We start from the raw sequence: 17,026 nt of genomic DNA on the forward strand, positions 1-17,026 counted from the left end.
ATATATTATATATATGTCTAATGTATCATCTGTACAGTTCTTCATGAAAATTTATTTGTTACATTTGAGGCAGATATATAATACTACTGTGTAAAACCTAGCAGTACTACTGATTTCTCTGAGAGTGAGACAGATATATATTATTACTGTGTAAAACCTAGCAGTACTACTGATTTCACTGAGAGTGAGGCAGATATATATTATTACTGTATAAAACCTAGCAGTACTACTGATTTCTCTGAGAGTGAGACAGATATATATTATTACTGTGTAAAACCTAGCAGTACTACTGATTTCTCTGAGAGTGAGGCAGATATATATTATTACTGTGTAAAACCTAGCAGTTCTACTGATTTCACTGAGAGTGAGGCAGATATATATTATTACTGTGTAAAACCTAGCAGTTCTACTGATTTCACTGAGAGTGAGGCAGATATATATTATTACTGTGTAAAACCTAGCAGTACTACTGATTTCTCTGAGAGTGAGACAGATATATATTATTACTGTGTAAAACCTAGCAGTACTACTGATTTCACTGAGAATGAGGCAGATGTATATTATTACTGTGTAAAACCTAGCAGTACTACTGATTTCTCTGAGAGTGAGGCAGATATATATTATTACTGTGTAAAACCTAGCAGTACTACTGATTTCTCTGAGAGTGAGACAGATATATATTATTACTGTGTAGAACCTAGCAGTACTACTGATTTCTCTGAGAGTGAGACAGGTATATATTATTACTGTGTAAAACCTAGCAGTACTACTGATTTTTCTGAGAGTGAGGCAAATATATATTATTACTGTATAAAACCTAGCAGTACTACTGATTTCTCTGAGAGTGATATTATTTGTTTCTCTGAAATGAAACCATCATGTGATAGATTTTAAACAAATTCATTTCTGAAAAGTGATATATTTATTGCGTTTTGGAATGAAACTCATCCTATGTTTCCCAATCTGAGCTCAGAGAAGATGAGATGTAATGTTTGTCTCTGTTGTGTTGAAGCCCAATCAAGCAGGAGAGACCAGCCTCCCCTGTACCCAGCTGTGTGTCCATGAAGAGTGACTGGTCTATGGATCTACCTATATTCTTTAGAGGGGGAGACTTTTCTACTGAACAAAGGTAAGAAGAACTCATGGGTCATGGTCAGTGAGTTAAACAACACTGTCTCTAGTCATTTCTCCTCTCCCATTTTCCCATTTATTGTTGTTGTTTTCATAATCCATAGGCTAATCATTTTGTCCATTTTCATAGTCCTAAAACAATATTAAACAAACACAACATTCCCTCTCTGTCTGTCTGCCTGCCTGTCTGCCTGCCTGCCTCCCTGCCTGTCTGTCTGTCTGCCTGCCTGCCTGCCTGCCTGCCTGCCTGCCTGCCTGTCTGTCTGTCTGTCTGTCTGTCTTCCTGCCTGCATGCCTGTTTGTCTGTCTGTCTGTCTGTGTGTGTGTGTGTGTACTCCCTGGATGAGGAGATGTAATCTCATGTTTTGTCCACAGAAACCAACAGGAGAGATCAGAGTCAGAGATTCTCAGTGGTCAGTCTTCCCAGAGTCATCAAACAGACCTGGCCTCCATATTCAGTGTATGTGGTCCTGTTATGTACATTTGTTTTTGTTTACCTCAAGAAAAGTTGATCTGTCAATCATTCATTAACGTGTTAATGAGAAGCATTTAGTCTCTTGCTTAATTTAATTACTTGATTATTTCAGTTGCTTGAGGAGAATATTATGACATTTGTGAGGAACGAGCTGAAGATGTTCAAGAGGATTCTTCGTCCAGAACTCCCAGAAGGCTTTGAGAGTCAGAAGCAGAATAAGGAAGTGGTGGATGCTGAAGATAAGAAGCAGGAGAGCAGTGCCAGAGAGGGGGCTCTGAAGATCACACTGCACATCCTGAGGAAAATGAACCAGAAGGACCTTGCTGACACACTGGAGAAATGTAAGAGCTGTCTGCCTCATGTTGAATGATGTCTAATAACATTTAAATGCTGTAGCTAAAGTACAGCTAAAGTAGCTGTGCATCTCAATGATATTGAAACAGCCTTAACACAACATCTAGTGACCTCATCAAGTAGCAGCAGGGATGTGTTGTGGTGATTAATTAAGAGAGAGAGAGACAACATTAATAATACCATCAATAATACCAATAATAATATAATCAGTCACACCAGTCTGTAATGCATTATGAAAATGTTTACACATTTATACAGTCAGTTAAGAGAATAAATTATTATAATGTAAAACTTTATAACAGTCCTACAATACTCTAGGCATTAAAACATACATAATATTAATATTATTTGTGTTATTTCTAGTTTCAGATGATCCTGCTGTGATTTGCCAACGTGAACTCAAATCTAATCTAAAGAAGAAGTTTCAATGTGTATTTGAGGGGATCGCTAAACAAGGAAACCCAACACTTCTCAATAAGATCTACACAGAGCTCTACATCACAGAGGGTGGAACAGGAGAGGTCAATAATGAACATGAGCTGAGACAGATTGAAACGACAACCAGGAAACAAGCAAGACCAGAGACTGCAATCAAATATAACGACATCTTCAAACCCTTAACTGGACAGGACAAACCTATCAGAACTGTGCTGACAAAGGGAGTCGCTGGCATTGGAAAAACAGTCTCTGTGCAGAAGTTCATTCTGGACTGGGCTGAAGGAAAAGCAAATCAGGATGTCCAATTTGTATTTTCATTCCCTTTCCGGGAGCTGAATTTGATGAAAGAGGACAAACACACTTTCATTGAACTTCTTAATCACTTCTCAATGGAAACCAAACAATCAGGAATCTCCAACTACGACAAGTACAAAGTTCTGTTCATCTTTGATGGTCTGGATGAGTGCCGACTGCCCCTAGACTTCCAGAAGAACAAGATCTGTTGTGACGTCACAGAGTCAACCTCAGTGGATGTTCTGCTGACAAATCTCATCAAGGGAAATCTGCTTCCCTCTGCTCTCCTCTGGATAACTACCCGACCTGCAGCAGCCAATAAGATCCCTTCAGTGTGTGTTGACCAGGTGACAGAGGTACGAGGGTTCAATGACCCACAGAAGCAGGAGTACTTCAGGAAGAGATTCAGTGATGAAGACCTGGCCAGCAGAATCATCTCACACATAAAGACATCAAGGAGCCTCCACATCATGTGCCACATTCCAGTCTTCTGTTGGATTTCTGCAATAGTCCTTGAACACATGCTGAAACATAAGAGAGAAGAGATGCCCAAGACTCTGACTGAGATGTACACACACCTTGTGGTGTTTCATACCAAACAGAAGAATGAAAAGTATCTTGGGAAAGAAGAGACAGGTCCACACTGGAATAAAGAGAGCATTCTGTCACTGGGAAAACTGGCTTTTCAACAGCTTGTGAATGGCAACCTAATTTTCTATGAAGAAGACCTGAAAGAGGCTGGCATTGATGTCAATGAAGCCTCAGTATACTCAGGATTGTGCACACAGCTCTTTAAAGAGGAACGTGGGCTGTACCAGGAAAAGGTGTACTGCTTTGTTCATCTGAGCATTCAGGAGTTTCTGGCTGCTGTATATGTGTTCCTCTCATTCATCAACAACAATGAGAATCTAATGGATGAACTGCAAACAAAAAACAACTCTGAAGTTACTTTCTACAAGAGTGCTGTGCATAAAGCCTTACAAAGTGAGACAGGAAACCTGGACCTTTTCCTCCGCTTCCTTCTGGGCCTCTCACTGGAGTCCAATCAGAAGCACTTACGCGGTCTACTGACAAATTCAAGAAGCAGCTCACAGAGCCATGAAGAAACAGTCAAGTACATCAAGGAGAAGATTGGGGAGAATCCCTCTCCAGAGAGGTGCATCAATCTGTTCCACTGTCTGAATGAACTGAATGACCATTCTCTAGTGGAGGAAATCCAAAGCTTCCTGAGATCAGGAAGTCTCTCAAAACCCAACCTGTCACCTGCACAGTGGTCAGCTCTGGTCTTTGTGTTGCTGACTTCAGAAAAGGAGCTGGATGTGTTTGACCTGAAGAAATACTCCAGATCAGAGGAAGGTCTTCTGAGGCTGCTGCCAGTGGTCAAAGCCTCCAGAGCTGCTCTGTGAGTAAATAAAATGACATATAAGAACTAATCATCAGGAAGAAAGATTCAGTTTAGAGAAAAATATGTGTTATAATATGTATAATATATTATTTTGAAAAAACATATTGAATAAATACATTGATTTTAACATTAGTATAACAATATGACCATACAATTCTAGGAGACGGAAGATGAATCTATATGTTGTTTGAGAGAATAAACCAAATGCATCTGCCATTGTCCTTCTACACTACTGGTGTTAAATTAACAGTGTGTTTGTGAAGTCATGATGATCTCTTTGTCAGGCTGTCAGGCTGTGGACTCACAGAGGAAGGCTGTGCTTCTCTGGTCTCAGCTCTGAAGTCAAACCCCTCACACCTGAGAGAGCTGGACCTGAGTAACAATGACCTGAAGGATTCAGGAGTGAAGCTGCTCTCTGCTGGACTGGGGAATCCCCACTGTAAACTGGAGACTCTGAGGTCCGTATTCCTGTAGTTGGTCAACAAGTGATAACTGTTCACCAGATCCACATGTGTTTACCAGGCACACATAGTCCACACCATATGTGTTTGGACAGTGAAGCTTACAGTTTTACATGTGGTGCTCTGCTCCAGCATTTTGGTTTTGAGATAGAATGTTTCATATTAGGTGACAGTACAGAATGTCACCTTTTATTTAAAGATATTTATACATATACACTTTCTTTCTGTACTTATTTCTCTTAATTATTTGGACAAATTCACATTGTATTTTTTATTTTATTTTAGTTCACCTTTATTTAACCAGGGAGGCTAGTTGAGAACAAGTTCTCATTTGCAACTGCGACCTGGCCAAGATAAAGCATTGCAGTGTGAACAGACAACACAGAGTTACATATGGAGTAAACAATTAACAAGTCAATAACACAGTAGAAAAAAAAGGGAGTCTATATACAGTGCCTTGCGAAAGTATTCGGCCCCCTTGAACTTTGCAACCTTTTACCACATTTCAGGCTTCAAACATAAAGATACAAAACTGTATTTTTTTGTGAAGAATCAACAACAAGTGGGACACAATCATGAAGTGGAACGACATTTATTGGATATTTCAAACTTTTTTAACAAATCAAAAACTGAAAAATTGGGCGTGCAAAATTATTCAGCCCCCTTAAGTTAATACTTTGTAGCGCCACCTTTTGCTGCGATTACAGCTGTAAGTCGCTTGGGGTATGTCTCTATCAGTTTTGCACATCGAGAGACTGACATTTTTTCCCATTCCTCCTTGCAAAACAGCTCGAGCTCAGTGAGGTTGGATGGAGAGCATTTGTGAACAGCAGTTTTCAGTTCTTTCCACAGATTCTCAATTGGATTCGGGTCTGGACTTTGACTTGGCCATTCTAACACCTGGATATGTTTATTTTTGAACCATTCCATTGTAGATTTTGCTTTATGTTTTGGATCATTGTCTTGTTGGAAGACAAATCTCCGTCCCAGTCTCAGGTCTTTTGCAGACTCCATCAGGTTTTCTTCCAGAATGGTCCTGTATTTGGCTCCATCCATCTTCCCATCAATTTTAACCATCTTCCCTGTCCCTGCTGAAGAAAAGCAGGCCCAAACCATGATGCTGCCACCACCATGTTTGACAGTGTTCAAGGTGATGAGCTGTGTTGCTTTTACGCCAAACATAACGTTTTGCAATGTTGCCAAACAGTTCAATTTTGGTTTCATCTGACCAGAGCACCTTCTTCCACATGTTTGGTGTGTCACCCACGTGGCTTGTGGCAAACTTTAAACAACACTTTTTATGGATATCTTTAAGAAATTACTTTCTTCTTGCCACTCTTCCATAAAGGCCAGATTTGTGCAATATACAACTGATTGTTGTCCTATGGACAGAGTCTCCCACCTCAGCTGTAGATCTCTGCAGTTCATCCAGAGTGATCATGGGCCTCTTGGCTGCATCTCTGATCAGTCTTCTCCTTGTATGAGCTGAAAGTTTAGAGGGACGGCCAGGTCTTGGTAGATTTGCAGTGGTCTGATACTCCTCCCATTTCAATATTATCGCTTACACAGTGCTCCTTGGGATGTTTAAAGCTTGGGAAATCTTTTTGTATCCAAATCCGGCTTTAAACTTCTTCACAACAGTATCTCGGACCTGCCTGGTGTGTTCCTTGTTCTTCATGATGCTCTCTGCGCTTTTAACGGACCTTTGAGACTATCACAGTGCAGGTGCATTTATACGGAGACTTGATTACACACAGGTGGATTGTATTTATCATCATTAGTCATTTAGGTCAACATTGGATCATTCAGAGATCCTCACTGAACTTCTGGAGAGAGTTTGCTGCACTGAAAGTAAAGGGGCTGAATAATTTTGCACGCCCAATTTTTCAGTTTTTGATTTGTTAAAAAAGTTTGAAATATCCAATAAATGTCGTTCCACTTCATGATTGTGTCCCACTTGTTGTTGATTCTTCCCAAAAAAATACAGTTTTATATCTTTATGTTTGAAGCCTGAAATGTGGCAAAAGGTCGCAAAGTTCAAGGGGGCCGAATACTTTCGCAAGGCACTGTACATTGTGTGCAAAAGGCATGAGGAGGTAGGCGAATAATTACAATTTTGCAGATTAACACTGGAGTGATAAATGATCAGATGGTCATGTACAGGTAGAGATATTGGTGTGCAAAAGAGCAGAAAAGTAAATAAATAAAAAACAGTATAGGGATGAGGTAGGTGAAAATGGGTGGGCTATTTACCGATAGACTATGTACAGCTGCAGCGATCGGTTAGCTGCTCAGATAGCAGATGTTTGAAGTTGGTGAGGGAGATAAAAGTCTCCAACTTCAGCGATTTTTGCAATTCGTTCCAGTCACAGGCAGCAGAGAACTGGAACGAAAGGCGGCCAAATGAGGTGTTGGCTTTAGGGATGATCAGTGAGATACACCTGCTGGAGCGCGTGCTACGGGTGGGTGTTGCCATCGTGACCAGTGAACTGAGATAAGGCGGAGCTTTACCTAGCATGGACTTGTAGATGACCTGGAGCCAGTGGGTCTGGCGACGAATATGTAGCGAGGGCCAGCCGACTAGAGCATACAGGTCGCAGTGGTGGGTGGTATAAGGTGCTTTAGTGACAAAACGGATGGCACTGTGATAAACTGCATCCAGTTTGCTGAGTAGAGTGTTGGAAGCAATTTTGTAGATGACATCGCCGAAGTCGAGGATCGGTAGGATAGTCAGTTTTACTAGGGTAAGTTTGGCGGCGTGAGTGAAGGAGGCTTTGTTGCAGAATAGAAAGCCGACTCTAGATTTGATTTTCGATTAGAGATGTTTGATATGAGTCTGGAAGGAGAGTTTACAGTCTAGCCAGACACCTAGGTACTTATAGATGTCCACATATTCAAGGTCGGAACCATCCAGGGTGGTGATGCTGGTCAGGCGTGCGGGTGCAGGCAGCGAACGGTTGAAAAGCATGCATTTGGTTTTACTAGCGTTTAAGAGCAGTTGGAGGCCATGGAAGGAGTGTTGTATGGCATTGAAGCTCGTTTGGAGGTTAGATAGCACACTGTCCAAGGATGGGCCGGAAGTATATAGAATGGTGTCGTCTGCGTAGAGGTGGATCAGGGAATCGCCCGCAGCAAGAGCAACATCATTGATATATACAGAGAAAAGAGTCGGCCCGAGAATTGAAGCCTGTGGCACCCCCATAGAGACTGCCAGAGGACCGGACAGCATGCCCTCCGATTTGACACACTGAATTCTGTCTGCAAAGTAGTTGGTGAACCAGGCAAGGCAGTCATCTGAAAAACCGAGGCTACTGAGTCTGCCGATAAGAATATGGTGATTGACAGAGTCGACAGATCCCTTATTTCACTTCCGGCGCCGACAGAGATGGCCGCCTCGCTTCGCGTTCCTAGGAAACTATGCAGTTTTTTGTTTTTTTACGTGTTATTTCTTACATTAGTACCCCAGGTCATCTTAGGTTTCATTACATACAGTCGAGAAGAACTACTGAATATAAGATCAGCGTCAACTCACCATCAGTACGACCAAGAATATGTTTTTCGCGACGCGGACCCTGTGTTCTGCCTTACAAACAGGACAACGGAGTGGATCCTATGCAGCGACCCAAAAAAACGACTCCGAAAGAGAGGGAAACGAGGCGGTCTTCTGGTCAGACTCCGGAGACGGGCACAGCGCGCACAACTCCCTAGCATTCTTCTTGCCAATGTCCAGTCTCTTGACAACAAGGTTGATGAAATCCGAGCAAGGGTAGCATTCCAGAGGGACATCAGAGACTGTAACGTCCTTTGCTTCACTGAAACATGGCTCACTGGAGAGACTCTATCCGAAGCGGTGCAGCCAACGGGTTTCTCCACACATCGCGCTGACAGAAACAAACATCTTTCTGGTAAGAAGAGGGGCGGGGGCGTATGCCTCATGGCCAACGTGACATGGTGTGATGAAAGAAACATACAGGAACTCAAAGCCTTCTGTTCACCTGATTTAGAATTCCTCACAATCAAATGTAGACCGCATTATCTACCAAGAGAATTCTCTTCGATTATAATCACAGCCGTATATATCCCCCCCCAAGCAGACACATCGATGGCTCTGAACAAACTTTATTTAACTCTCTGCAAACTGGAAACGATTTATCCGGAGGCTGCATTCATTGTAGCTGGGGATTTTAACAAGGCTAATCTGAAAACAAGACTCCCCAAATTTTATCAGCATATCGATTGCGCAACCAGGGGAGGAAAGACCTTGGATCATTGTTACTCTAACTTCCGCGACGCATATAAGGCCCTGCCCCGCCCCCCTTTCGGAAAAGCTGACCACGACTCCATTTTGTTGATCCCTGCCTACAGACAGAAACTAAAACAAGAGGCTCCCACGCTGAGGTCTGTCCAACGCTGGTCCGACCAAGCTGACTCCACACTCCAAGACTGCTTCCATCACGTGGACTGGGAGATGTTTCGTATTGCGTCAGATAACAACATTGACGAATACGCTGATTCGGTGTGCGAGTTCATTAGAACGTGCGTTGAAGATGTCGTTCCCATAGCAACGATTAAAACATTCCCTAACCAGAAACCGTGGATTGATGGCAGCATTCGTGTGAAACTGAAAGCGCGAACCACTGCTTTTAATCAGGGCAAGGTGTCTGGTAACATGACCGAATACAAACAGTGCAGCTATTCCCTCCGCAAGGCTATCAAACAAGCTAAGCGCCAGTACAGAGACAAAGTAGAATCTCAATTCAACGGCTCAGACACAAGAGGCATGTGGCAGGGTCTACAGTCAATCACGGACTACAGGAAGAAATCCAGCCCAGTCACGGACCAGGATGTCTTGCTCCCAGGCAGACTAAATAACTTTTTTGCCCGCTTTGAGGACAATACAGTGCCACTGACACGGCCTGCAACGGAAACATGCGGTCTCTCCTTCACTGCAGCCGAGGTGAGTAAGACATTTAAACGTGTTAACCCTCGCAAGGCTGCAGGCCCAGACGGCATCCCGACTACCGCCCCGTAGCACTCACATCCGTCATCATGAAGTGCTTTGAGAGACTAGTCAAGGACCATATCACCTCCACCCTACCTGACACCCTAGACCCACTCCAATTTGCTTACCGCCCAAATAGGTCCACAGACGATGCAATCTCAACCACACTGCACACTGCCCTAACCCATCTGGACAAGAGGAATACCTATGTGAGAATGCTGTTCATCGACTACAGCTCGGCATTCAACACCATAGTACCCTTCAAGCTCGTCATCAAGCTCGAGACCCTGGGTCTCGACCCCGCCCTGTGCAACTGGGTACTGGACTTCCTGACGGGCCGCCCCCAGGTGGTGAGGGTAGGCAACAACATCTCCTCCCCGCTGATCCTCAACACTGGGGCCCCACAAGGGTGCGTTCTGAGCCCTCTCCTGTACTCCCTGTTCACCCATGACTGCGTGGCCACGCACGCCTCCAACTCAATCATCAAGTTTGCGGACGTAACAACAGACGGCCTACAGGGAGGAGGGAGGGCCCTCGGAGTGTGGTGTCAGGAAAATAACCTCACACTCAACGTCAACAAAACTAAGGAGATGATTGTGGACTTCAGGAAACAGCAGAGGGAACACCCCCCTATCCACATCGATGGAACAGTAGTGGAGAGGGTAGCAAGTTTTAAGTTCCTCGGCATACACATCACAGACAAACTGAATTGGTCCACTCACACAGACAGCATTGTGAAGAAGGCGCAGCAGCGCCTCTTCAACCTCAGGAGGCTGAAGAAATTCGGCTTGTCACCAAAAGCACTCACAAACTTCTACAGATGCACAATCGAGAGCATCCTGGCGGGCTGTATCACCGCCTGGTATGGCAACTGCACCGCCCTCATCCGTAAGGCTCTCCAGAGGGTAGTGAGGTCTGCACAACGCATCACCGGGGGCAAACTACCTGCCCTCCAGGACACCTACACCACCCGATGTCACAGGAAGGCCATAAAGATCATCAAGGACATCAACCACCCGAGCCACTGCCTGTTCACCCCGCTATCATCCAGAAGGCGAGGTCAGTACAGGTGCATCAAAGCTGGGACCGAGAGACTGAAAAACAGCTTCTATCTCAAGGCCATCAGACTGTTAAACAGCCACCACTAACACCGAGTGGCTGCTGCCAACACACTGACACTGACTCAACTCCAGCCACTTTAATAATGGGAATTGATGGGAAATTATGTAAATATATCACTAGCCACTTTAAACAATGCTACCTTATATAAATGTTACTTACCCTACATTATTCATCTCATATGCATACGTATATACTGTACTCTATATCATCGACGGTATCCTTATGTAATACATGTATCACTAGCCACTTTATACTATGCCACTTTGTTTACATACTCATCTCATTTGTACATACTTTACTCGATACCATCTACTCAATCAAATTTCAATCAAATTTATTTTATATAGCCCTTTGTACATCAGCTGATATCTCAAAGTGCTGTACAGAAACCCAGCCTAAAACCCCAAACAGCAAGCAATGCAGGTGAAGAAGCACGGTGGCTAGGAAAAACTCCCTAGAAAGGCCAAAACCTAGGAAGAAACCTAGAGAGGAACCAGGCTATGTGGGGTGGCCAGTCCTCTTCTGGCTGTGCCGGGTGGAGATTATAACAAAACATGGTCAAGATGTTCAAATGTTCATAAATGACCAGCATGGTCGAATAATAATAAGGCAGAATAGTTGAAACTGGAGCAGCAGCACAGTCAGGTGGACTGGGGACAGCAAGGAGTCATCATGTCAGGTATTCCTGGGGCATGGTCCTAGGGCTCAGGTCCTCCGAGAGAGAGAGAAAGAAAGAGAGAATTAGAGAGAGCATATGTGGGATGGCCAGTCCTCTTCTGGCTGTGCCGGGTGGAGATTATAACAGAACATGGCCATACAACATACTGTATCTTGCCTATGCTGCTCTGTACCATCACTCATTCATATATCCTTATGTACATATTCTTTATCCCCTTACACTGTGTACAAGACAGTAGTTTTGGAATTGTTAGTTAGATTACTTGTTATTACTGCATTGTCGGAACTAGAAGCACAAGCATTTCGCTACACTCGCATTAACATCTGCTAACCATGTGTATGTGACAAATAAAATTTGATTTGATTTGATTTGATTTGAAAGCCTTGGCAAGGTCGATGAAGACGGCTGCACAGTACTGTCTTTTATCGATGGCGGTTATGATATCGTTTAGTACCTTGAGCGTGGCTGAGGTGCACCCGTGACCGGCTCGGAAACCAGATTGCACAGCAGAGAAGGTACGGTGGGATTCGAGATGGTCAGTGACCTGTTTGTTGACTTGGCTTTCGAAGACCTTAGAAAGGCAGGGTAGGATAGATATAGGTCTGTAACAGTTTGGGTCCAGGGTGTCTCCCCCTTTGAAGAGGGGGATGACTGTGGCAGCTTTCCAATCCTTGGGGATCTCAGACGATACGAAAGAGAGGTTGAACAGGCTGGTAATAGGGGTTGCGACAATGGCGGCAGATAGTTTCAGAAATAGCGGGTCCAGATTGTCAAGCCCAGCTGATTTGTACGGGTCCAGGTTTTGCAGCTCTTTCAGAACATCTGCTATCTGGATTTGGGTAAAGGAGAACCTGGAGAGGCTTGGGCGAGTAGCTGCGGGGGGGGGCGGAGCTGCTGGCCGAGGTTGGAGTAGCCAGGTGGAAGGCATGGCCATCCGTTGAGAAATGCTTGTTGAAGTTTTCGATAATCATGGATTTATCAGTGGTGACCGTGTTACCTAGCCTCAGTGCAGTGGGCAGCTGGGAGGAGGTGCTCTTGTTCTCCATGGACTTCACAGTGTCCCAGAACTTTTTGGAGTTGGAGCTACAGGATGCAAATTTCTGCCTGAAGAAGCTGGCCTTAGCTTTCCTGACTGACCGTGTGTATTGGTTCCTGACTTCCCTGAACAGTTGCATATCCCGGGGACTATTCGATGCTATTGCAGTCCGCCACAGGATGTTTTTGTGCTGCTCGAGGGCAGCCAGTTCTGGAGTGAACCAAGGGCTATATCTGTTCTTAGTTCTGCATTTTTTGAACGGAGCATGCTTATCTAAAATGGTGAGGAAGTTACTTTTAAAGAATGACCAGGCATCCTCAACTGACGGGATGAGGTCAATGTCCTTCCAGGATACCCGGGCCAGGTCGATTAGAAAGGCCTGCTCACAGAAGTGTTTTAGGGAGCGTTTGACAGTGATGAGGGGTGGTCGTTTGACTGCGGCTCCATAGCGGATACAGGCAATGAGGCAGTGATCGCTGAGATCCTGGTTGAAGACAGCGGGGGTGTATTTGGAGGGCCAGTTGGTCAGGATGACGTCTATGAGGGTGCCCTTGTTTACAGATTTAGGGTTGTACCTGGTGGGTTCCTTGATGATTTGTGTGAGATTGAGGGCATCTAGCTTAGATTGTAGGACTGCCGGGGTGTTAAGCATATCCCAGTTTAGGTCACCTAACAGAACAAACTCTGAAGCTAGATGGAGGGCGATCAATTCACAAATGGTGTCCAGGGCACAGCTGGGAGCTGAGGGGGGTCGGTAGCAGGCGGCAACAATGAGAGACTTATTTCTGGAGAGAGTCATTTTCAAAATTAGTAGTTCGAACTGTTTGGGTATGGACCTGGAAAGTATGACATTACTTTGCAGGCTATCTCTGCAGTAGACTGCAACTCCTCCCCCTTTGGCAGTTCTATCTTGACGGAAAATGTTATAGTTGGGTATGGAAATCTCAGAATTTTTGGTGGCCTTCCTGAGCCAGGATTCAGACACGGCAAGGACATCAGGGTTGGCAGAGTGTGCTAAAGCAGTGAGTAAAACAAACTTAGGGAGGAGGCTTCTGATGTTGACATGCATGAAACCAAGGCTTTTTCGATCACAGAAGTCAACAAATGAGGGTGTCTGGGGACATGCAGGGCCTGGGTTTACCTCCACATCACCCGCGGAACAGAGGAGGAGTAGTATGAGGGTGCGGCTGAAGGCTATCAAAACTGGTTGCCTAGAGCGTTGGGAACAGAGAATAAAAGGAGCAGATTTCTGGGCATGGTAGAATATATCCAGGGCATAATGCGCAGACAGGGGTACGGTGGGGTGCGGGTACAGCGGAGGTAAGCCCAGGCACTGGGTGATAATGAGAGAGGTTGTATCTCTGGACATGCTGGTTGTAATGGGTGAGGTCACCACATGTGTGGGAGGTGGGACAAAGGAGGTATCAGGGGTATGAAGAGTGGAACTAGGGGCTCCATTGTAAACTAAAACAATCATAACTAACCTGAACAACAGTATACAAGGCATATTGACATTTGAGAGAGACATACAGCGAGGCATACAGTAATCACAGGTGTTGAATTGGGAGACCTAGCTAAAACAGTAGCTAACACAGTAGGTGAGACAACAGCAGCTAATCAGCTAGCACAACAACAGCAGGTAAAATGGCGTTGACTAGGCAGGGAGGGTCGGATTAACTACACACAGAGCCTGAGTGCGGCTGGGGCCGACAGATAAAACATAAACAAGCAGAATGGAGTACCGTGATTAATGGACAGTCCAGCATGCATCAGCTATGTAGCCAAGTGATCAGTGAAGATGAGAAGTACGAGACTGGAAACAAAGTGTACTACAAAGTGTACTACAAACGAGTTGACTGTCAAGTGTGGAAAGGTAGTCATTGGCCGAGATGGTGTGGTGATATTTGTGAGACACGGAGGCACCATTTTTAAGGTGCATCACTCAAGATTGTGGAAAGTAAATTATCAACAAGATGGAGGGTCTGTTGCTGAGAATCAGCCTCCTACTGAAATTGACAAAAAGGACACATTATTAATAACCTCTTGGGATAGGGGGAAACATTTTCACTTTTGGATAAATAGCGTGCCCTATTTCAATTTCCTGCTACTCATGCAAAGAATATAAGATATGCATATTATTAGTAGATGTGGATAGAAAACACTCTGAAGTTTCTAAAACTGTTTGAATCATGTCTGTGAGTATAACAGAACTTATGTAGCAGGCAAAACACCGAGGACTAACCATTCAGATTTCTTTCTTTTTTTTTTTAAGGTCACTGTCTGTTCAATGATTTCTCAATGGGAAACGGTATTTCTTAGGCAACTTGTTTGCAGTTCCTACCGCTTCCACTGGATGTCACCAGACTTTGGAATTTGGTTTAGGTTAACCCTTTGTGCAATGAAGAAGTACGGCCATCTTGGAACAGGGTAACGTTATGTGTACTGTTAATAGTTGCGCAAGACTTGAAAAGTAGCTTTAGTTTGTGATCCTCCTGTATTGAAAATAGATAGATCCGTCTTCAATTTGATTGGTTATTAACGTTTAAAAATACCTAAAGTTGTATTAAAAAAGTAGTTTGAAATGTTTTGGCAAAGTTTACAGGTAACTTTTGAGATATTTTGTAGTGACATTCCGCAAATTGGAAGCTGTTTTTTTCTGGATCAAACGCGCCAAATAAATAGACATTTTGGATATATATCGACGGAATTAATCAAACAAAAGGACCATTTGTGATGTTTATGGGACATATTGGAGTGCCAACAAAAGAAGCTTGTCAAATGTAAGGGATGATTTATATTTTATTTCTGCGTTTTGTGTGTTGCCTGCAGGGTAGAAATATGCTATTGTCTCTTTGTTTACTGTTGTGCTATCATCAGATATGTTTTCGCCGAAAAGCCTTTGACCAGGTGAGACATTTGCGTCCCGCCTATCCCAGAGAGTTAACAGACACAAGACTACCAGAAACTGACACTGGAAGTGGAAGAGAGACCTTCAGCCATGCCACTGGTAATACTGTTGAGGGTTCAAATGAGGAAAACATTCAACAACAGACACATGTGTTATTAAGACAGCATGGTTGTTCCAATCTGAAAACTGGACAAACTGTTAAATACATGGACAGAGAAAGTGGTATTCCAAACACAGCAACCGTCATTGGACGAGCAGGAAAAGCCAAAGGAAAACACCAGAACTGGTCCAACTTGCAGTACTCTGAACCAGCTACACTTTCTTGTACAACAGGGTCAGCTGACCTGTCACTTATCAGATTTCAACCAATGAAAAATCACAGAACACAGAATGACATTCAAAATGATGATGTACTTGAAACAAATGATGTTTAATTTGACTCTAAACTAGATGAGCTCTGTAATTAGAGAAAAAATTGAATGTTTGAGGAAGTGAAAGACATTGGCCAAAAATGTGTCTCAACAAGTTGGGTGTGTCCCTTAAAGAACTGAAATAGTGCCAAAAGACTATAGTGGCTAGAGGTTTAGAGGAGCTGGCTGCTAAACAACTCCCAAATGACTCATCTAGTGGCTAGAGGTTTAGAGGAGCTGGCTGCTAAACAACTCCCAAACGACTCATCTAGTGGCTAGAGGTTTAGAGGAGCTGGCTGCTAAACAACTCCCAAACGACTCATCTAGTGGCTAGAGGTTTAGAGGAGCTGGATGCTAAACAACTCCCAAACGACTCATCTAGTGGCTAGAGGTTTAGAGGACCTGGCTGCTAAACAACTCCCAAACGACTCATCTAGTGGCTAGAGGTTTTGAGGAGCTGGCTGCTAAACAACTCCCAAAAGACTAATCTAGTGGCTAGAGGTTTAGAGGAGCTGGCTGCTAAACGACTCCCAAAAGACTCACCGACATGCGCCTCAGAGTCACTCAGATTGCTGCTGACAGTGATTTGGAGGACTTTCCTGTCATGTTGATGACTTCATCTGGGGTGGCTCACAGACCTTCGCTACAACTGTGATTCCACACCTCAAAGCTGCTTTCCTGGTCCAACACAAAGGAGCAGCTTGGTGACTGTCTGACTACAAAGGGAGCATCAGGTCTTGTGCTCCTAAAGACTCTCAGTAATGGAAAGTGGCAGCTTGACTAATACAAATATAAACTGAGTCACACAACCCATTTGTAATGAGGAACTTAAATCATACTTGGGACATTTCATTATTTTGTTGTTTTATTTGTCTTTAAAGAAAAGTGGGAAATTGTTAAGTTTGTGTTTTAAGTATCCCTATATTTCTGTTACTACGGTGATATCACTCTGTTATTATTAGTACAACTGGGAGTGTCAGTGTTGATGGACCTGGCCTGAGTGTCATGGCAACCATTTGCATTGTATTTTATTTCACCAGGTAGGTGAAATAACCAGGTAGACCTTTATTTAACCAGGTATTTAACCAGGTATTTAACCAGGTAGACTAGTTGAGAACAAGTTCTCATTTGCAACTGCGACCTGGCCTAGATAAAGCGTAGCAATTCGACACATACAACAACACAGAGTTACACATGGAATAAACAAAACATACAGTCAATAACACAGTAGAACAAAAGAAAACAAAAAGTCTATAGACAGTGAGTGCAAATGAGGTAAGATAAGGAAATAAATAGGCCATGGTGGCGAAG

At 43.8% G+C, this 17,026-nt stretch overlaps 1 protein-coding gene across 1 annotated transcript in view; it reads left to right on the forward strand.

Moving 5' to 3' along the window:
* Nucleotides 1–17,026, forward strand: part of LOC118937844 (NLR family CARD domain-containing protein 3-like) — a 159,253-nt gene that overhangs the window by 8,363 nt on the left and 133,864 nt on the right. The window contains exon 4 of the mRNA XM_036939584.1: nt 1,013–1,129. Within this exon, the coding sequence (XP_036795479.1) occupies nt 1,013–1,129 (117 nt within the window). The remainder of the gene's footprint in view (nt 1–1,012; nt 1,130–17,026) is intronic.

This window comes from Oncorhynchus mykiss, chromosome 12 (genome assembly GCF_013265735.2).
Source record: "Oncorhynchus mykiss isolate Arlee chromosome 12, USDA_OmykA_1.1, whole genome shotgun sequence".
Lineage (NCBI taxonomy): Eukaryota > Metazoa > Chordata > Actinopteri > Salmoniformes > Salmonidae > Oncorhynchus > Oncorhynchus mykiss.